Here is a 22,733-nt window from a genome sequence, read left to right on the forward strand (position 1 = left end):
AGGATCAGGTGTTAAGAGTCCTGAAGTGCTACAGGAACATAAATAAGAATTAATAAAGGTGGTAGGTCTGTATTATCCAGGTATAGTGTGCACATCACACTGACTTTGCCTTTTTCCTCCTTGTCAAAGTTATTAATCAATATATTTATTACACACCAGCTGAAATGCCTTTTGCAGTCCAATCACAATCTTCTGTCCTCATCACTCATGCAATCCACCCTGAATTCTCTGTTGGTAACAGAATCACCATACCAAAGCTGACTAACTAAAAGTTACTACATGGAATTTTACATTATGGTAAACCACAGCAGACATCTCCATGGCAGCTGGAGGGAAAAAGCTGGTGTTTCCCAAAGTGCACAGTGAAAATGTGGCTATGGAATCTGGATCAAGACCATGCCTTTACTACCACTCACAGTGCTAATACTAAGGGCTCACACTGCTGCAATACAGTGATTGCAAAACTGCAGGGTCGAGACTTCAAGTGAAGTCTAGCATGTACATCTAACATTCTGGTCAAGACCCAGTTTAGTGATAGCCAGAGAGGTGCTTTCTACTCTTCAGCCAAGGGTTTATCTAAGGCAAATAAAGCTTAGCACCAGCTGCATTTTCAATTGGTACTGAAAGCAGCATTTGGTCAGTAGAGAAACCCTGTACTCTGCCAAGTAAATGCCTCTGGCATGGTTACTTGGTTCTCTTTTTGGTAAGGTTTCAAAATACCTTTACAAGACAGCAGTGAATTGAATCACTCCTGCAACCACCTGAAGGTTATATACATGCCTGGAGGGTGCTGTTGGTGAGAAGGGAAGCAGCACTGTGTATCAGTGTCTCAGCTGAATGTCTCCTGGCATCTTTGGTTTACTGGGCTGGAGGTGAAGTGCACTCTTTAGTGGTGTAGGTGCCACAAAAATGTCCTGCTATACTTGCCTGTAGCTGAAAGAAGGCAGTTGCCACATTTCTTGCTCACTTCCCTTGGGATCCACTGAGGGAGAGAGAAGGTGCGCTTTGCAGACATATGGTTCTGGTGGGAAATTTAGCTCTGCACCAGAAAAGGCACAACATTCCTCCTGCTGCTCTGCATAAAATGAAAATCCTGTAAGAATTGAAACAGGTATTTTGTTCATTTGGCTCTCTCAAAGGTGGACATATAGGACCACCCGGGAAGGGGAAAAAAAATTTTAAAAATGTTGCTTGAAGTAGAAAAAAACCTCTCCAAAACAAGACAGACAGAGGCTAGGGAAATGGTGCTGTGTAAATGTGGTTTTGCATTTCTCACTGTTTACTGGGAGAGATGTGTAACCTTGCAAGACCGAAACAAAATAAGATGAGTAATATGACAACAACTATGCCATCTCAGCCAAAAGGGTGATCTAAAATACCTCTGCATTATTTATACTTTCATGTATTCAGTATTTGCCTGGCTACTGTTGCCTTCAGCGGAGTTTGTCTGTATCTCACCTAGGATTTTATTGCAACATTTAAACTTCTGATCTATACAAGAGTAGATGAGCAGATGTGTTTACTTCTAGTTAGTCCATAAGGTTTTTAGCAACGTTGCAAAAATGAAAATTATGAAGACCATTAGATGTTACATATAAATGTGAAATTGATTAAATACTGTCACACACAATAATGGGTAGTCATAAATGAGGGTGAAGTAAACTTCTTGAGTAATGGAAGCTGGGTACTTGGAGAGACATCTGGGACAGCACAGGACATAATGATTTATAACATGAAGACAATATCTATTCTACAGGGAAACCTATAAATGGTTGTAGAGTTAACTCAGAGAAGCCTGACAATTAAATATGGCTTGACAATTGGGCTTCTTGTACACCTTCAGTGGTCATAACAGGTAAAAAACCCCTGGACAGTTTATTTTGACACACATAAAAAACTTTTTGCTGAACAAAGGTTGAAGTGTGATTTCATTAAATGAGCACACTTAACAGCCTATAAGGCTGATAGGAAATATCACTTTAATAATTCAGGATGATGGCTACCAGTGATGTTCTCGTTCAATACCTGTGTTATAAATACAAAAGCTTCATAAGAATATGTGTATAAGTATATGAAAACTGCTGTATTAAATCTGAGGTTATTGCAGATGAAATTACATTTTCTCAGAACAAAGGAGTTTTGCTTCAACAGTCATCAGCTCCAGTCATATCTACATAAACAAAGATAGCATGAGACAACTGCTGCCAGGAACTAATTGCCTTTGAATTTGCTGAAATGGACCCATAACTAGACCTAAGTGGGAACCAGTTCCCACTTCCCAGAATGTCCTCTGACACTTCAGAAATGCTCCAGGCTCTACTGGTACAAACTAAAGATCTTTTGAAGAAACTTTTTTCCCTCAATTTTTCTGACTTTGAAAGACAGTGAAACCTTTCAAGAGATGCTGTTTATGGAGTAGAGCCTCAGCAATTCTCTCACATTTCAGATTACTGCCCTCTCAACCCCTACTTCATGGATCACATTTTGGAGCTTCTCAACTCAATTTTGATAGTTTATTTTTCTTTACTTCAGTTAGAAATTTCATTCCCACAAGTCATAGACATAAAACAATCCCAAACTGTATGGAACTGTTTGATCCCTACAAAAGTTTCTGTTTCTGCAATTTGTTTCGCTGGAACAACAGCAGTAGAGGAGCTGATGAGTTTCTCAGCAGCCCAACTTTTAATAGCTTTATCCCTAAGAATTCAGGCATCATTAACTGTCTGCTCCATACAAATTTTCTGTTCAATACACTGTCTATTTAGGTTGTACTATGCTACAAGGAATAAACACAAACTGTTCTAAATCCTGGCGTCACTTACATTTATTACTGAATTATCAGAACCAAATAATTAAACTATAGCATATATCTGAGACATGGACCCAATATGCTATCAATTTGTATGAAAAGCTTTTCATATTTTCTGTACTCTCAGCAAAATAAAAACTGAACAGTGTTCTAGATTTTTTAAATATCCCCTTATCCACAGAACTATTCACCACACTGCTCTAATTAGAATTGATCATACCTTTTCAGCTTTTAGAGTGTAATTTAAACTACATTTCTGTGTTTTACAAGCCATTATTTTTCCCCAATGCACTACACAATTAAACAGTGTGAACAAATGTTTTCATAAAATCACACAATGTTTTAGACATTATTATGCTCAACAATTTATGACTTTTTTGTATATTATCCATAAGGTTCTGTGCAATAATTTTTGTATTTGATTGCTCGAATCTATGTTCACCTTATTTTTCTCTTTTTTAGAACTCATCCCTGAAGACATGCAGACAATGTAAGCTATGCAGTTAGAATCAACTTATTTTTCTCCTCTTTTTCTTACAATCTGGCAACTATTAAATTTCAAAGGTAATACACTTCAGATTTTGCTAGCAAAAAAATAATACGGTTAGAAACTGCTACTCTAAATGGCATGATCCTCTTTTAGATAGTTCTCTGTATTTGTTGGTAAGACCAGGCTGAGTCTGCAATTACCATTTGTACAAACATCACAATTCAGCCTTAGATTAAGAGTCCTCTATTCTCACAGGAGAAACATCTCACCCTCATCATTTTTTCATGATTCATAGGAAAGAAACTGTGATTGTTTAGAACTAAATGCAGACTTCCAAAGGACATTAAAACCCTCATTATGAGAAGATTTAAAATGAGACCTTATTAATTTTTGATTCACTGTTTGGAACTAATAAAAACTATTGTCCCTAAGGCCAGATTTTACATAATGACTGCATTGCAACTACTGTAGTAAGAGCATTTCACCTACATGAGTGCTATTCAAATAGCTGAAAGATGCCACTTAAATTTTTTTCAATAAAAACTCTAATCGTGTCCACATGTATTGTATAAATTTAAGAAATTTTTCTTACTTATTTGATTCTTTCACAGGCCTAAAAATCTCTTTGAAGTTCATTTCCAGAACAGAGGCAATTAAACTCTAGTTTCCACATTAGCAAAGCAGACACTTTGAAATAACACCTGCTTCATTTAAAACAAACTTCATCAAGCTATACATAACGAACTTGTGCATCCCAGGACAGAACAATTGCAAATAATCCATTCTATTTGCAGCTACATGGGTTTGACCTACATGTCTGCTTCTAATTTTTGGTGGGTGGCTTTGCAGGAAGATTCTGCATCATAAACTTTGCATCATACAACAAATGCACTACCTCAACACATAATGCTGGATCTAAAAGGAAAAACATCCTTCTAAAAATTTGCAAGAGCTCCTGGTATTTGCAGTCAGAAGAACTGATTGCCATTGTTTCATCTTGTGTAACTGCAAAAGCTTACAAAGGTCTGGAAAAGTTATCCACCTCACAGTCCATAATTATGCATCTTCCCATATCTTCTCACGCTCCTCCTTACCAATTACTACTGACCTTCTTCAAATTTTTGCCAACTTGATTATTATCCTTATAAAGCAGGGAAAATTTTGCAAACCACTACAAGGCCCTAGCTGCAAAAAGCCATCAAGAAGGTGGAAGTGCAGCCTACACAAGAAGTTCCACTTAGAAACTGTATAAGGAAAGTGTTCCACCTGCGGCTGAGATCACCTTGCTGCTGAGAATCTGAGAGATCTGCTTGGGTGTGCACTGACAACCAGGCAGGGCATCTTCAGTAAGCACAAAACACATGCAAATGCAGCACTCAGACGAGCTGCACGGCATGGTCAGGATGCCACAGGTCTGTCTCCCCATTTCCTCTCTATCCTGTTCTGAGAACAGAGACTGCAGCCGTATTTGTATCCGTCCATCGCACGCTTGCAGACCTGCCCAATGTATACAGAGGGCAGAGGATACATTTGCTGTGCATTTATACTCCACCTGGCCCATAGTCTGCTACTGCTGCCTAGGGAAGTCTCATTGGAAAAGCACTGATTGGTAACTGAGATGAGGTATCCAGTTCAGTTTCACATGCTTGTCTGTAAAGCATATCTGCATTGACCCATCTTTGGACCATGCTGTGTCAGTATTTTCATGAAGGTTTCACATATTTAAGTACTTTGCAAGATCAAAATGTAAATGGTTCATATTTTTTCCACTATTTGCCTTCTTTGTTCCCAGGGTGTTTTTTTGTTTTTTGGTTTTGTTTTTTTCCCCCAATTTCTCTAATACATTAATCAGACTTCTTTGCTGTATTATTCTCAATAATTCTCAAGGCATTTGTCCTTTTGGTATAATCTGAATATGTGTAAAGATTCTCCTGTTTTCCAGCAGTGTGCATTTGTAGAATTTAAAAGAAGTCACTTGACACCAGTGACTAAAGACAGTAATAACTACAATTTTAATTGTCAGCACAAGTTGGTGCCACTAGCAGACTGCACAAGGTCCACTTCCCAGGCTGAAGGACAAGGCAGAGTTCAGCCTGAGCACTCCCATTTCCATTGCACAGAAAGCAATTCCTGAGGGAAAGTGGGAGGACAGGATACCTGGGCTCTTCCTTCATAGGAATCAAGACACCAAAAGAGGCTTCCATGGGCCACCAGTTCCACAAAGCCAGTATTAACTCTTCAGTGGTCTGGGTAACTACTCTTGTATTTCTATTTATTGTACAAGTATTTCTATTTATTCCCCCTTCCATTCTTTTTAATAGGGACCTTATCCAAAAGCAAACACTCAGTGGTATTTGGTTTTGATCACACTAATCCAGCAACGTATTTGCTGCTTCAGATGTTAGGGAATTACACTTTCCCTCTTAAAATCAAATATACACTTTTATTTTTTTACATCCATTCAACAATTAACCTTGTGTATCTTTTAATTAGACAGTCAATTGCTCCTATTGAAATAAAAATCACTAGGTCTGTTCTTTTAGGATCTTATATTTTCCACAACAAACATTAGTTAGCTACTGTACAAGCTCCAGACTAGTAATTGGATTTAAAGAATGATATTGAAGACCTGTAAATTTTTTGGTATCGCAGGTTAGGCTAGAAGAGAGTTCATTATTATATTTACTGTGTCATACTTCATATCACTCAGATCCTTTATAAAAACAAAACAAACAAAACAAAAAGCAAATCCCAAAAACCCCAGAGTAATTTCAGCATCTGACTTTTTCCCCTTGCTCCATAATTTTTTACTCAAAGATGACATTAATGAAATTAGTGGTGACGTTTTCATTATTGTTTTACCTATCATCATGCGGCAGCTACTTTTTGTTAAGAATGCTTTGTGTCTCTGGAGATGTTTATTCAAAACTCATTACCATGAGATTCTCATTGTAGCCTTTGTTCTTCCAAAGCAGCTGCAGAATTTATAATCACTAAAAACCCAATCAGAGACATGAAGGTATTATCTGTACATTTTACAAGTTTACCAGTTGTGAAAAAGAGATGTCAATGTGTGAAAATGATATGGATAAATCCATACTTTAGTTTTTCATGCAAGCAATGGAAGTAACTTTATATTATCTGTCCTCATTCTGCAATCCCTGCACTGTCAGGTGGCAATAAACACTGCTTCTCCATCTGTTTTCCTTGTGAATTTATGACCACTTTTAATTCTCACTCACATTTTATTCCAACACAGAAAGTGGAGCAAAGGCAAATACCCCAGAAGATGGCAGATTTGAGCTCAGCCACCAGCCTTTAAAAAAGCCTTCCGAGTAATTTCTCTGCTTTCAGCCTGTACCTTTCAACTCCACTGCAATCTCTTTATTTAAGGAGATATCCATTTGCCACCTTTGGCAAAATCTGATGTAAGACTTTATCAATAAAGGTCAAAGACCTGAAATCTATCAATTTTTGTTTAAGTTTTTTTTTTTTAACCTTTTGTGAAAAAATCCTTTAACATTACCAAAAAACGCCTATTTTACTTTGTGGACATATACACTTATTATAAACAAAGACTCTACCAACATATCTGCTCAAAAGGAGCAATGATCTGAAATAATTTGCTTTCAGCCATAATCCCAATATAGCTGTTTTAACAGAGGTAGATATTGGAAATGCATTACTTATAATCAATGGCAAAAATTCAGAAGCAAGTATGTATGTTATTGTTATATACAGTGCATATATGACAATCATTCATCCTTTCTCATTCACAGGGACATTTACACAGAAGTTGATGCAATTAAGAGTGGCAGAGTCCAGAACTTTTTTACATCCAATTTACTGTAGATATGAGTTAATTTCCCTATCATTACAATACCCCTGGCTTCACTCCCTGCCCAACTTTGACTAAATGGTGCAGTACAAAAAAATTAAAACCACATCTGAAATACACTTAATAAATACATATTGAGTATGCATGACCTAACAATTGCTGTATGGTATCAATGGTGGCCAAAGCTCTCACTGTGCAAATTGCACAGCATAACTCCACTTAAAGCAAAGGAACGCTATGAATAATATGCCATCAGACTTGTAAGAAATAGAGTAGAAAGCTATGCCCAAACAAAAGACCTTAGGAGTTTAGCCACCATCATGTCTCTTTGTGAATAACTTAATTTTAAGCAACCAAAGTTAGAACTGAAGATTCATTATTAGTATTGGTCCAATTACACATGCCCAAAGATGATCAACATGATATGATAACTTAACGTTTAATTAAAGACTTTACTAAGATTTCTGAAGCTATGACTTATGTCAAGGTGCAATTTATTTCTCTGTATTTCATTACACTGCTGCTAAATAATTACCTAAAGAAGAAGAAAACTCCATTTCATTACCAGGAATGAAAGACTGGGGGAATGGTCTGATCAAGTATACACTCTACAAGCCAGAATATTTCTTTATGTCTAGCACAAGTTTTGGGATTAATTGCAGCAAATATATCTCATATCCAATTAAAAAATTCACTTACCATGATTCCAGTAAGTAAACAGACTCCTTTTCCACAGTATGTATTTGGTACCATATCCCCATATCCAATGGATAGAAAAGTTATTGAAATCAACCACATTGCCCCGAGGAAGTTGCTAGTAACATCCTGTTGGTCATGGTATCTGAAAAGAAGAAAACAATTTCTTTATCATGAAAACATTTGCTAAACTATTGTGCTCTCAGAAAAAAAAAATGCATTAACTGGTCAGACAACCATTCTTGTATACAGTCTCATTTTAAGAGCAGCTGTAAGCAATTAAATATAATTCAAATACAATTACATCAGCAGTAAAGAATCAGAAGGTATAAAAAATAGCATGAGTAGACATACTCGTAATGGTTTATTATTCAGTATTTGGTTAGTATCAGTAAAACAGCAGAAATATCTTTGTTTTTAGCTGAACCTCTTCACCAGGCGTACAAGTCTTGGTTACACACTGCAGTAGCATAAGACACAAGTCTACTACAGTTGCAAATATGAGGCAAATATGAAAGTCACAAAAGGTCGTGTGCACCAGACAGCAGAGCACATCTTCATCTCCTTGGCCTAAATGCAAGTCTATGATCAGAAATCCAAGCATGAACTATCACGAAAAGGCTGACTTAGATAACCTGTGGTCTTCCCTCTCCAAGTTCAAGGGAAAGAGAAAAGTATGCCACTGTATTCCTTATCACCAACAGATGTTTACCTTAAATACAGAAAAAACTCCCTTTAGCGTTAAGTCAGTTTTTAAATGAAACTTCATGATATGCCATTTGTTGACTTAGTTTCAATATTGTAGTGGAATATGTTCACTATACAATAAAACTCCAAGCTCAGATTAATAATCTTGTCTTCACATGACATAAATACCTAATAGAATGCGAAGCTACATTTTAGGTGTAAAAACCTGTTGTCACCACTCACTCTGTGGTGGGGAAAAAAATGCCTAATGGGCTAAAGTAGGAGGAATTTTTCTCCCTAGGCAGAGCAGCTCTGCCACAGAGACTATCTGCAGCAGCCACTGCATACTCAAGGTTGCAATCACCCCTGCAGCTGCTGTGAAGCCTCCAGTTAACTATATGCTGTTAGATTCCCCAGGGGTATTATTTTAGCCAGTCCCTAAATCTGTGTCTCACAGGGGGTCACAGAGGGCCATTTACAAATTAGTTCACAAATCCGTAAACAACCTGCTTCCCACAACTGAAATAACTGCTTCTGTTTCCTTCCTTTCCGGACCACAGTCTCCATGACAGAGCAAGAATGCAGAGCAAGCACGCAGGCAACTCTCAGGGATTTTCTTGTTCTCTCACTTGTAGGATATTCACTATAAATGTCTGCAAAATGCTGTCTTCGAAGTCCCACCTATGCTCTGAGAATACAATGTAAAAGCTCTTTGACTGCCAGAGACCATTGCAATCAATCCAATCTATTCCACACTTTGCCTGTATTTTCCTCTCTCCTGGAGCCAGTGTTGTCTCTCATATTTTATACAAGCCTTTGAAGTTGTTTTGTTTCGCCTAGAACAAAATCTAGAACAATGTAGTAAAAGACCACATTTGGAGCTCCTAAGGACACAAGTAATGATAATCACAACAGCAAAAAGAGTTAAAAAAAAAAAGAACCGCAGACTCAATTCAACTCATAACCACACAACTTTGCACAGCAAAATGCAATCTGACATTGCTTTTTCTCCAGACTGCACTAAATGTTACAGATTTTAGTCTCCACTTACAAACTTAGCAAGTAAGAGCTGTGAAATATATGGAAGCAGAGAGAGAAACACAGTCATCCCATCCAGGAGGCAAGAAGAAAGCCTGCATACCTATTATGCTAATCTCTAGAAATTACCAAATAAGAAGTATGATCCATAGGGTCTAGATGAGCTTCACAGAAGTGCACTAAAGCCACGATTCTAAGGCTAGCAACTCAGCTAAACACTAAAAAATGCTTACATAAATATGTATAATACATTTCTTCAATGCCTCTCTGGATTTTGAACCTGGCCATTTCCATGCTTCATATGACTGAAGACAGAACATTCAAAGACGACTCACCAAGTTCCAGAAACAAATAACACATAAGGAATACCACAACTTCTTTCTTAAGCCTTGAAAAACGTGGGGAAGAGTTAATGAGAGACTATGCACTTATCCTTCTTTTCCCATGTCAGAAAACACACAAGCCAACCTACACACAGATTCTTTAAAAAAGGTGACATAGAGTTAAGTTTTAAACATCAGAAGTTTTTCAAGTTTCATTGGAAATATGGAGACAATCAAGGTTTCCTAGAAGAACTTTTCAGCAAAGCCATATGCATCCATATTTGTTAGCAAAATTCAAGGATGTGTTCAAATGTTTTCATCTTGTTAGTTCAGGCCTGTTGGATTTCCTACTCTGACTGTTTCACCTGGTTATGGTTTTAAGGTTGTAGTTCAGCAATCAAATGTTGCATGCTTAACTTAAAAATCATCACCAGTACTTATGAATGACTTTACTGTGACTAAGAAACAATATTTTGTGCCCTTCGTATTGCTGCAACTGCTCAAGCACAATAAAGCATGCAAATTACCTAATTTGCCTAAGTTAATCTTCCAACAAAACCTAAAAACCTTTTGCTCGTGAAACTCTGCATGGAAAGTTGAGGGCCTGACTTTGCACGTTAAAAATCTGTAAGTAAAATCAGTACAATATAAAAGGGTGTCACTCTCATGATAATCCTATCATGTCTTTGCCAGATTTTTAGGAACATGGTTTGCACTTGCCTCATATTTTTTACAACATCACTTGAGATTTTTGAATCTCTGTGGTTAGTAGTTCTGGTACAGAAGTGTTTACACCCTTCTGATTTTCATAAGATTACAATCATGCCAGCATAGACTTCCAAGTACTCTACTAAGTCCACCACTATCACTTGGGATTCAAGCCCAAACCAGCAAAGCCAGGGGAGTCTTCTGATGTCTTGTGTCTTTATCCTGTGTTCACAATCACGTAGCAAATTATTACATCTGTATCAAAGCAGGAAAAGCTGTATCTTAAGAAAGTAGTAATTGCAGCATTTTATTTCTACAGTCATGGAAATGGCTAAAAATTAACACTACAGGTATTTAAATTGCTTTGTTTTGAGGAGGGGGAGAGAAATCAACCCACTACCCTTTGACTTGCTTTCAAAGCTATCCCAGCACTAAGGACTGAGCTTCTCCATTTATGCAGGGAATAGCAAAATGGACATAGCAGAAGTTAAACTCCCATGTTTTTCTATAAGTGCAGCTCTAATGTGTGGCACCAGAAGTCATCAGAAGACCTAATAAAAACCATTCCTACCACTCTGTCTTTCACTTCACTATTGAGATTATCCCCAGTAGAGCCAATTCCAATGGACATTATAGAGAGGAGAAGAGCCAACAACGCCAGCACTGGAGCAGAGCTGTCTTGTTCACCATCAGTCAGCACAAACCACTACAAACATCTCCTCATTCCTCATCCTCCACATTTCACAGCTGTAAAGACAGCTTGTTTGTAACACATTCCAGTTTCCAACTGCAATTTTCCTAAACTATCCACTTGCTCTATATCTGAGACTTCTGAAACCTGTCAGGAAAACACTGTACTGTGAACAGTTCAGAAACCTGAAAGCTCAGAAAGCAAAGGAAACAAAGACTCCCTTTCAGTGACAAGTTTTTCACAAAGCAGAATTTTGTCAGTACCAACCAAATTCCAAAGAAAGTAGCTTTGTTGTCATTAATTTTTATGTTGTTTTATCTTTGTAAATATTTTTAAAATTAAAATAAATATAGATATATTAATGTAAATATTTAAAGTCTGCTATTCTTAGTCAATAAAATTTGCATTAGAAAGTTCCATAGTGAGTCACTTGAAGAACTAGTATTTAGCTGTATTAAAACTGCATCTATATAAAGTTTGATTTCTTGATTATACCCAGTCTCACATGGCAGCAGAATAAAGGGCCATTTAGAAAAGCTATGTATTCCTGAGATGTACAATAATCATTGGCTGAAGTCACAAAGGCGTAGAGAATTATTTATCACACTTCTTTTCTAATAGGGAATATGTCAGCAGGCAGGCAGTGCTGCAGCTGGAACACACTACTCACCAGGCACTACTCACAGCATCCTGTGAAACGATCCAGTTCTCACCAATCAGCATATATAAGTCTTGACACCACTCGAATTTAAACCAAAAATAGCTGAATGATTATATTCATGAAAAAATAGCATGGCTCAATTCCTTCTCAAGCCAAACTGAGTGGGAGTTTTACAACTCATCTCAGAAAAACATAAATATATTCCTGAGGTGACAATCCTGCTGTGGCTTTGTTTGTCAAATAAATATTTCAATTTTTTATCAAACAGCAGTGTTTTTCTTCTGCTTTCACTACTGCTATCATGATTTCCAATACTGCTTCCTTTCAGAAGCATGTTTGTATGTGATCAAGTTTCATTTAACTGGTAGAACATCTGCTTTTTAGCAGCACATAATTATCACACAGTCACATCTGGGCATCTGAGACACATTCATTTTAAAAAGAGATTAATAAGAAGCAATCAAGTACCACATTAAGCCTGATCACCAGTGCATTAATTTACACTTAGCAGCTTCATCTCAGTTTCTCTTGCCTGCATTAACAGCCTCTGATAACTTTGCTATCTTTGGTTTTGCCTTCTTGAACAAGTCAAGGAAAGAACTAAAAATGATTGAAAAGATGACCCTTTCTGAGGAGAAAAAATGGCCTGCTCTTATCATAATCATGAAGAAACTTCTGGCAATGGCAATTCAGACTGAGTTTTGTCCTGTCAAACCTTAAAATCTTTTAGACTATTAACAGCTGGAAAGAGGTTCAGCCCACTAAATCAGAAACTTGTCATGACTCTGTTGAGACACTGATTGATCTAACCAGCTATTAGAGCTCCCCCACAGCATCAGACCATTCTGTTACTGCCTTTTTAGTCTTAGTTAGATGGTTAGTACTGGCAGCTTTTTATCTGCGGTGATGATAACAGACATGCCTTTTTATTCCTTCTCACTTCCTCCTGTTTAAAAGAAAGGAAAAAAGAAATACATAATGGCACTTAGAAGGAACAGTGGGGCTGACTCCAAATATGATGAAGTCCATTGAAAAATTTTGCCTGCCTTGATGGGCTTAGGATCAGAAGGGCAGCTTGGAAAAATGCATGTCACTCCTTTTTTCTAGCACATCTGTTGATGTCCCCCAAATATTTATGAAGAGCAGCAAAAATGTTCTTGTCACAATAACTGCATAATGAAATTACAAAACGCCACAACAAATGCCTGGCTCACAACAGTAGCAGTTATGAACCCAGTCAAAAGTAATGGGTAAGCGTCGGTTGACTGGATTGCTTCTACCATGGCCAAAAATGCTCATGATTTTTCTGCTAAGAGCATTTTCAGGCTATTTACAGAAAGCTAATAAAACCAAGAAATGTGAAGTATTACTATGTAATTAGCATAAACTGTTATGTTAGCTAAGATGGATGGAAAACATAATCTAAAAGAAAACAGAAGGACAGAGCAGAGAGAAATCAACACAAAATCAGAGGGGTGAGATAGTACATATTAAGAAATTTTATCATTATTTTTGCATATAAATTACACTTTAAACATATTGGTGAAGACATAAAATTACAAAAACCCCTAGATGCTGAAAAATACTCACCTGTCAGTGCCTGAGCAACAGATAACCTACCAGTAGAGAAATAAGAACTAATTGCCATCATTTTCTAAGAGTGCCAAGCTTTTGTTTGTTCTCCACTGGTGGAGGCCTTTTCTTCCTGGTGCTGTAGAGAGCTGATGCTGTGGTAAATCAATATACCTGCCTGTAGCTGAAGTAGATGGGAAAATTTTCCATTTTTCCAAGAGAAGCCTTTCAGCTACAAGCAAAAATGTTGCTGAAGCTACTTAAAAATACCTGATTTTTTTTTTTAAACATGCTTTCAATAATAGTGTAAGAGTGTTAAGGAGAAACCGTTGAATCAATTCTGTAAGTATTGGGAAAGCTTTAAATTTGTGACAGACAGCAATCCACTAAAAAGAACAGAAGATAGGAGAGCTCAGTATCAATGTATCAAAAAGTAATCCTGCAAAAAAGTGGTAATACTACTTCAGAAGGTCCTAGACCCTTATGAAAACACTAATGTGTCTTATCAAAGTTTTTAGAGAGTTTAAGGAGAATTTTTTCTTGCCTCAATTAAGAAACACACCCACCTCTCCTCAAGCCCCAGTTTTGCTACTTATCCCTCAGTACAGGCGTATTCTTACTCCCACTGTGTTCTCAGCAATTTCAAGCTATTTTGTTCCCACAGTGGCATAACTGTAGTTGTGACTTGTTGTGACTCAGCACAATAATGAATATTACTAAAGCTCTTGGAAAGCTGTACAAAAAGTCCTAAACAAACTCTTAACTCCTAGAGACGTGCAAGAGCTTTGCCTACAGCCATGCTTTTTAAACATATAATCTGTTTTGAAAAGCAATCATGTTCACTGTGCCTAAACGTGACTTATTTTAATAAGATGTGCACAACAGAACAGAAAGTAAGGCAAGCAGGAATACCTTTGCAACTCAGAGTTGAAAGCTGAGACTAACAGTAGGAGCTGTCACAAACGCTCCATTACTGATTCTAATTTCAAAAAACTTATATTAGTTATTTTTTGTGCAAAATTTTGCTTAATTTAAAGTATTTGCACTAACATATTTGATTACATTCAGACCATCTTCTTTCAGAAAGATGTGTCTTCTTCATGCTGTACAGCAAGCTCAGGAATTCAGCTTTTCTGAGCTCTATTTCTTTACATTTGATAATACTATGTCACCAATAAAAGGAGTTTGCATGTTTCAAAGGAATGCCTTTAGATATTTAAAAAACTCTCAGGCCTTTCCCAATCTCTGTATACGCACCCAGACTCTGCAGAAAAACTAAACATGCTTCATATAGCTAAAGTGTTAAGAGGTAAACTCAGGCTCTAATGGTTGGTATTAGTTGCTGGATCAGGAGTAGCAATCAGCCAGAAAAGAGTATGGTATGGAGCAATCCTTATTTATGGACTTTGGCATGTGTATTACAATGTGCTCCTCAATTCCATGATCATATGTCACTTTCTGGTCTTCACAAAAAAACAGACTAGTACATTTTCCAATGCAAAGTACAACTGCTCGCAGAACAAAACACCTTACGGGCATACCATTTTTTGCCTTAATTTTTTGGAAATGAAATATCATATTTTAATTTTTCATAGCTCTCTGTCAGACTCTTTGGATGAAGTTAAGATTTTGTTACAGCCAATGATTATTTTGGTGGTGCTCACCTTCCAAGCTCTCAGCTCCCTACTTCACAGTTTGATTAGCCTGTGTTCTCAAAGCTCTGGCTAAAACCCAATGAACTCGAAGTCCTCTATAAATGACATGCATGTTTCAAAGCAATTCTCTTAAATTAGACACCCAAAAATTGCTTAACACCAAAGTATTTCATTTTGCCAAAAGAAGTGGCATGTCCTGAAGAAGCAAAATTGCCTCTTAAAGGCATCAGTTACCACACATGAAGCAACATGGAAAAAAATCCCAGTGAACAAACTTTCCATCCGGCTTTCCACAAAGCAGAGAAAAAATGAGCAGCTGATAATTTTTTTTTACTTTAGCAGGTTAGTGAGGAGAGCACTGACTATTGCTGTCAGGCTCTTCTCAAGCACAAAGCTGATTCACACCAGCATCTTCATCTCACTGTTCTACCTGTTAGGATACAGGTCATCAAAATATCTCAGATTATGGTTTTGAAGATATTTTAACTTTAAATTAAATTACAAATGACTCTTTAATGAGTCACTTAAATAATTTTAAATTAAAATTTAGTAATTTTAAATTAAATTAAAAATTACTCACTCCAGTGGAGAGACATACTGTCTGAAAGGCTTTGAACAGGAGCTGAAAAAAGAAATATGGCTGCTAAAATCTGTGAAATACCATGGCGTAAACATTAACTCTGCTTTGAAAGCAAAATTCAACATGTAATCCAGAAAGGACAGTGATTGCAAACACACTGACTATTAGAAATAAAATCTGAAATATCCCAGAGTTGCTTCTTCTGTTGTTCTGTATACTACCTTTATCAAAAGCTGTTCTGTAAAAGAAGCTACTATAAATATTCAGTTAACATGATATTAAAATACATGAAAACAAAAGAAGGAAACTGAAGCAATATAAGCAATCTTGAGGGAAAACTCCTATTTTACAGTACTTTTTAATCTTCATTTAAAAGATATGCATGCATATTTCCTTTCTGCAGCCATATTTTTTACACAGTGTAATCTTTAAAATATACCAATACAATATGAAGTATTTTTATTTTTAAAGTTTGCTTTAATTTTTCGAGGTCTGCAACAGCACAGGTTAAAGCTGTGTTATGGTAGAAATATGATTCATTCAAAATCAAAGAGTTTCTTAATGAGCTCTACTGTGAATCATTCATTATATTCACTGGCAACTAATTCTAACCCTTCTGAAATTTTCTCTTATCTTGCATTTTGCACTTCCTCTGGAGATACCCTGTTACTATTTTTTACATAAGACCCCCTCAGAAGGAGGAAAGATTTTTTTTTTCTTAATTGAGATTACCAGAATCAACTGATCTCCAAAGATTCTGAAGTAGTTTGCTGAAGAAAAACTTAAGAAATACATGTTTTAGAAAGAAGAAATAGAATTAATCATTACAGACTTTAAATGAAACCTACCTTTTTTCCTGACATAGAACTAAGTAAAAGTTAGCCTTTGACAAGGGGAAGAAAACAGGAGGAGGTGAAATGATACAACAAAGATTATGCTGAACTCTTCAAGAAGACTTTCTGAAAAACTGAGAACTCTAAAGATGTTTTTCTCTTATGGAACTAATTTCATTTATCATCACAGGAATTACTAGTTCTGTAGCTAATATATTGCCTTCTATAAAAGGAATGAAGTAGAAGTTCATGGCCATAGAGCCTGCTGTTTTGGCAGTTTTTATCCGAATTTCATTAGGATACCAACAATTTTACCAACATATGCAAGATTTGTAAGGTAATTGACATTGGGAACAAAATATAATAAAACAGAATAATAAAACATAAAAAACCATAAAGTAACATAAAAAACATAAAAATGTTAATAATAAAACATAAAAACATAAAGTAACATAAAATAACATAAAATAACATAAAATAACATAAAATAAAATGCTCATACCAATTCCCTTTCCTTTGGGACTGAAAAACAAAATACAAGATTCATCAAAATGTATGTTCTGGATAAACTGGAGAATAAAACTCGTTTAGATAGGACAGCACCTTAAAAGTAAGCATTTAAAAAAAATCTAGACAGAATTTAGTAAGTTTGGATGAGAGCAGAAGCCTGCAGTCAGTGCAAGTTTCATTGAGTGCCTCAGAATTGGGGACCAGTCTAACACCCTGTATTGGGAACACTACTGGAGCTATATGCTTAACTTTAAACAGCTAAATTGAGCTTACTTCTTGAATATATTTTAATTTCTTTTATAAAAAGACTGCATTTATAGTTTAGCTTCTAGAAATCAGACTGCTTGAAATTAAACAGATTTTACTGAATATTTTAAAATCTAAAATATGCAGTAAAAATCTAAAAATTTCCAAACCTAAAGTCTGTGCGCTTTTGAGAGTGAGCTGACAGTTATATCAGATCTCACTGCTTAATGAAGTGGTGGGGACAGTTACTACATTTAATGTTAGAAAACATAAAGTACAAAAATGTAACTGTATATTGCTATATGGCAAATGAAACAAAGAAAGCACATGTACCACAAATATTTTCCACTTACTTTTTATGTACGAAACTTCAGCATGAGATTGTCAATACTTAAGAAAAAAACAGAGTTTTTCCTTTTTAATTTTGTTCTCTTCATCAAACCAATCAAAGGCTATGAAAATACTTTGGAGTAAACTTCTGTGATTAATGTGGAGATGTTAATTTTCAGGGGTTGAGAAAGGTTATCTATGCAGAAGACATTCTAGTGACTCAGTAACCTCACATCTGACAGCAGAGTGAGCTTACACAGACCAGCTACAGGTTGGACTTCTACCACAAGGTTCTCAAGGAAAATGGAAGTAGAGAGAATACCATAATTTCAGAGAGGCTATAAGAAATGTAATACAACTACATGGAGTACTTTACTCTGGCGATGGTAATAAAGGAACAGCATCCTCATTGCTTATACAGACCTCTGCAGTGTCACATTTGAAGACAGATGTGTTGCCCACCTAAATGCAACCAAAAAGAAAAGGCTTAAGAGACCTTCACCATAATATGTTAAATATGCTAGATGCAACTATGGTTTTCTTTCTTTGCCCTATTTTAGGACTTGGCATGTTGTCACCAAATTCCGTAATACTGTGAGGGTGAGACTATATGAAGTTTGAACCTTGTACTTTTTTCCCCACTTTTGTCATTAAAAAGAGTAAAATAAAGCTTTTTGCTTATGATAATTTTGCATTTTCAGTTTGTTTGCCTTTTGCTTTCAGGACAGAATAACTTCTGTCTAATGACAAACATTTACCAAAAACAAAGGATCTTGTACTATTTTCTCTAAAGGCCATGAACATGACAGAATACTTTCTACTGATAAATTCTTTTTTACCAAAACAACTTTGATGCCTGACATCTTGGCCTTCATTCAAGATTTTCTGACTGCATTTTGACTGCTTTCAATGAAGCACTGAAAAAAGAATTAAGTTCTGTGCTCTAAAGGAACTTGAGCAGATGACATTTTCAGAATAAAGCCCAGTTACATATTTTCACTCTGTTTTTAATGGAGGGGAGTACTCTGGATGCTGTGGCAACAGAACTTACCTTTTGCACTATCTACATTTAAAGCATGTGTCTTAGAGTCTAAATGTAGAACATGTTGGAAAAATCCTTTAATAAACCAGAAGTTATCTAATGCCTGTGGTTTACACTACTGGCAAATGCTATGTGAATTAAACAGTACCTATGTAAGTTATCTATGTGACTTTCATGCTTCAACTAAGTTCTTCAGTCACAATTTAGACAGGCAAACACATAGTCAGGGTCATGCTTAACTAAGGATGTATACAACGGGAATATTTGACTTTGGGACTGCTGTCTGTAATATAATGGCTTCCTACGAAAACTAGATTTAATTTTAACTATTACTAATTACTCCTTTCTCAAAGTGTTGAATGCTTCATAAAGGCTGTCAACATAATTAGTATTAAATTGCAACCACAAGCTGGAGGATGAAATGTTAAACAAACTTGAAATATAATATACAGTGCTCTCTTAGCCATAGAAATGAGATGAGTTCACTGATGAGACAAACACAGGGAAGTGTAATATGCATAAGCAGGTCTAGTTCTAGCAAGAATGGTGCCCTTAGGGAGTCATTGAGACTCCTCCTTTCACTTGTTTGACTTGCAAGACTTTACAAATACAAGAGAAATCTAATCCAGTTGAAAAAAATCATAGGCATTTTTAAGAATTCCAAATGTGACTGGAGAGCTGCAACTTTTCTGGTATTTTAACTGTTTCACCGGTCTGCTTCATAAACAGTATCTGAAATTATAACTTGAAAGCATCACAAAAATTAACTCAAAGAGACAATAGTCTCTTCCTGGGTTTTTTCCCCCTCATTTCAAATGAGTAATGAAAACTTTCTTGCAGGTCAAAGACACTTTATTCCATTGGCAAAAGTCCATGACATTAAAGAATAAATAAGTCAGAGATCTCAGCATGTTCGGTTTGGAAAAGAAAGAGTAAAACTAGACACCAACTGTAGATGTTTGTGTCATTTGGGTAGAGTATGGGCCACTTTATACCTAAGCTGTAGCTCTCTAGCTACAAAACTTTCATTGTAAAAATCTATAAACAAGCAAATGTTGTAGATAGATAGACAGACAGATAGACAAATAGATGCATACACAGAAAAATTTTCCTTTAAGAGTTCAACTACATTTGAGTGTTACCTTTTAGAGAACTCAAAAGATGATGCAACTAATAGAAAAATTATCTTTCATGTTTAAAAGAAAATCCCCTTGATTTTCTCTAGTTTGCAGCCTTTGAGTTCCAGATATTCAGTTGTGACTCCCCTAAAGGGGGAGAGGATTAAAGGTCCCTGGAAAATACATGAGCTCTATAGTCTTTCTTTTCCATGATGTAGAGATTCACTCAATTTGTCCTCCAGATTCTGGAGTCCTGACTGTAGAAGTAGGTGTGGAGCTGCAGTACAGCCAGAATGACTTCAGCAGGGAATGGCTTATGTATTCTGAATATCTCTCCCAAAAGCATGAGAAAGAAAAATTTAAGCATGCAAAATAAACAGCATTTCCTCTGTTTTCATACCTTGTTTCTCAGAATGAGGATATCTAGATTGCATCTCTACCTGTACAATAATTTGAAACAATATAAAAGATCAGCACTGCAATCACACTTCAGTAAAACCCTTTGGTCACTAAGTTCAAATGAATTTTGTTATTCAGAATAAGGACATCGCACCAAACAATAGCAGTAAACAAAATTCTCTGCATGACATAGGCACAAAGAGCTTAAATGACTTCGGTCAAGGTCACAACAGAATTGTAGGTTGGATTCTCTAGCTCATGCTCTCTATTTTCAACAAACACAACACCTTCTATGTCATTAAATAATGCAGTTTGCCACTAAAAAAAAAAATTGCACTGTTTATTGCTTTTGTGACTTTAAAAATTATTTGTATATATTTAGCACACTTTCGTTGGTATGGTACCTTTTTTGAAGGTAAAACCTTCATTCCAGTGCTCTATACTATCAAAAATCCTAGTGCCACTTACCTCAATAACAGAAGAGTGCTAGGACTCATCCTACTAAAACCATGCTAACATTATTCTACTCTAAATTTTTATTTTCTTTTGAAAAATGAAAATAAACCAATAGAATGTGTAGTTCCTGGTACAGATTGTTTTGTTTCCTGCAGACACTAGATCAGGACACAGCATCTGCTTCTTGGTCTATTATCTGTGCTAGGTCTCATTTTCTAAAAATCAAGAGGAATCATGCTCCACAACATCAGAAATACAATCACTGAAGGACAACGGTGTCCTGCTGTGGCGCACTGACTGCGTCAGCAGCTCTTCTGCCTCCCAGCACACAAGGAGCAAGGAAGGCAACTGATGTGATCTGCTCATAAGGAGCAAATACCACTCTAAAAGCAGTATTATCAAGAATTATCATGCACATTTTTTGTTAAATCCTTGTAGGCTTGGAAAAGGAAGAAAATTAATGCAGCAAGTATTACTGAGAGCTGACAAGCATCTTTGGTGTTCAATTAACTAAATGTAACATATAATTTGCCTTTGAACACCTTGGAAAGGATCTACTGCGAAAGACTGCAATTTAACATCAAAGTTTAAACAGTCAGGGTTACAATTTTAGAAGCTCATTAGTCTGAAGGTGTATCATGATTTTCTGAAAAGATGAATGATTAAAAACAGAGTTAAAAAGAAAAGACATTTGGGCATGAATACTTGATCTGAAATCTCTGTTCAACTTCAGGGTATGTTGTATCTCTGATTTCAGATTGTGAAAAGCTTTGCAAATTACATCTACTTCATTCCTTTTAGTATAAAATAATAAGAGGTGACCTTTAACTCAGGGAATTAGAACACCAAGTATCTTCTTTCTGAAACTGCAGTGAACAAATATATTGTTTTTATTAGAAGACTATTACTTAATGTAAATATTTTGCAATGTTGTTTTCCACGTGTACTACTGCCTGCCCAAAAATACGTAGTCCAGCTTCTGAACTGACACTAAGGTCAGAAAGGAAAATACTCTGGACAATTCTCAGGTCAAGTCAATTAAACTTGATTTTCAAACTGGTAAATTCAGGTTATTCAATAGCAACAAAGAATGCAGTGACTGAAGGACATGGAATAAAGGATAATGTCATCCTTCTGTAGCTGCCAATAGCAAGCCTGAAGCTTGATGGCTGCACTTCCAAACAGCACCTGCACCAGAGCAAACTCCACATCCTCCTACCTCCCTGCAATCCCAGCAGTTGGTGTGGCATGCATTACAAACCCACGGCCGAGCTTGTCCCTCAGATGTACTGCAGACAACTACTGAATTCAAAACAAAGCAACTGACCCTGCTGACACAAGTGATCACAACCAAAATACCTTCCATGCTCTGCTGCTCTTTCTGCCAGAGCTGACCAAGGGATCAGCTTCTCCCCCTTAGAACTCATGTCCTACATCCACCCTATATGTATTTGAGATGTGACAGCCAGAGAAGAAAAACATGCTCAGCCAAAATCCTCCCCTCAATCAGCACTAAGGCACTAGGGGACTAAAATATTGTTTCTTCCTTCTACATGCAATTCTTCTGTTTAAATTTTATGCAGCAGCTGAGGAGACAATATATTTTGACCCTTTCACGTTTTGTTTCATTAGAAGAATATCCAGACCATACAGGACAGGAAAACACAGACTGGCTCACGGTTCTTTCTGCAGACTAAGACAAGGTACTCCTGCTAAGTGTCTCTTGTGTTTATTAAAAAGATAATAGATATTACAGATAATAATTAGGCACTGGTTAGTCTTATAAAAATATGACACTTCTGTATCACAGAACTGCTAACTCCTAAATAATCCAGCAAGAGTAATTCAATCAGCATCCCTTCCTGAACATAGATTTTGATGGCAGAAGCTAACAACTTATGAGATCATGAGGATGCAGATTGAGCCATATGGGTTTTTGACAGCTGAGTTCCAAACTTTTAAAGATTTTTAGTCACATCTCTGCTAAACTGTTTGCTCTACTGTGCAATGACCAGACGTTCATTACTTTGTGTTCTTTGAAACTTTGTCCT

General features: G+C 36.3%; 1 protein-coding gene across 5 annotated transcripts in view; it reads right to left on the reverse strand.

Moving 5' to 3' along the window:
- The window catches only part of KCNN2 (potassium calcium-activated channel subfamily N member 2), a 68,533-nt gene that overhangs the window by 14,655 nt on the left and 31,145 nt on the right, over positions 1-22,733 (reverse strand). For 4 of the 5 annotated variants that reach the window (XM_085043200.1, XM_085043202.1, XM_085043203.1 and 1 more), the window contains exons 4-5: positions 18,091-18,129; positions 7,837-7,978 (exon numbers count right to left, since the gene is read on the reverse strand). In XM_085043200.1, the coding sequence (XP_084899326.1) occupies positions 7,837-7,978; positions 18,091-18,129 (181 nt within the window). The remainder of the gene's footprint in view (positions 1-7,836; positions 7,979-18,090; positions 18,130-22,733) is intronic. The other variant, XM_085043199.1, reaches the window with a different exon arrangement.

The sequence above is a fragment of the Lichenostomus cassidix genome, chromosome Z (assembly GCF_008360975.1).
Source record: "Lichenostomus cassidix isolate B80296 chromosome Z, HeHo_3.0, whole genome shotgun sequence".
NCBI classification, from domain to species: Eukaryota; Metazoa; Chordata; class Aves; order Passeriformes; family Meliphagidae; genus Lichenostomus; species Lichenostomus cassidix.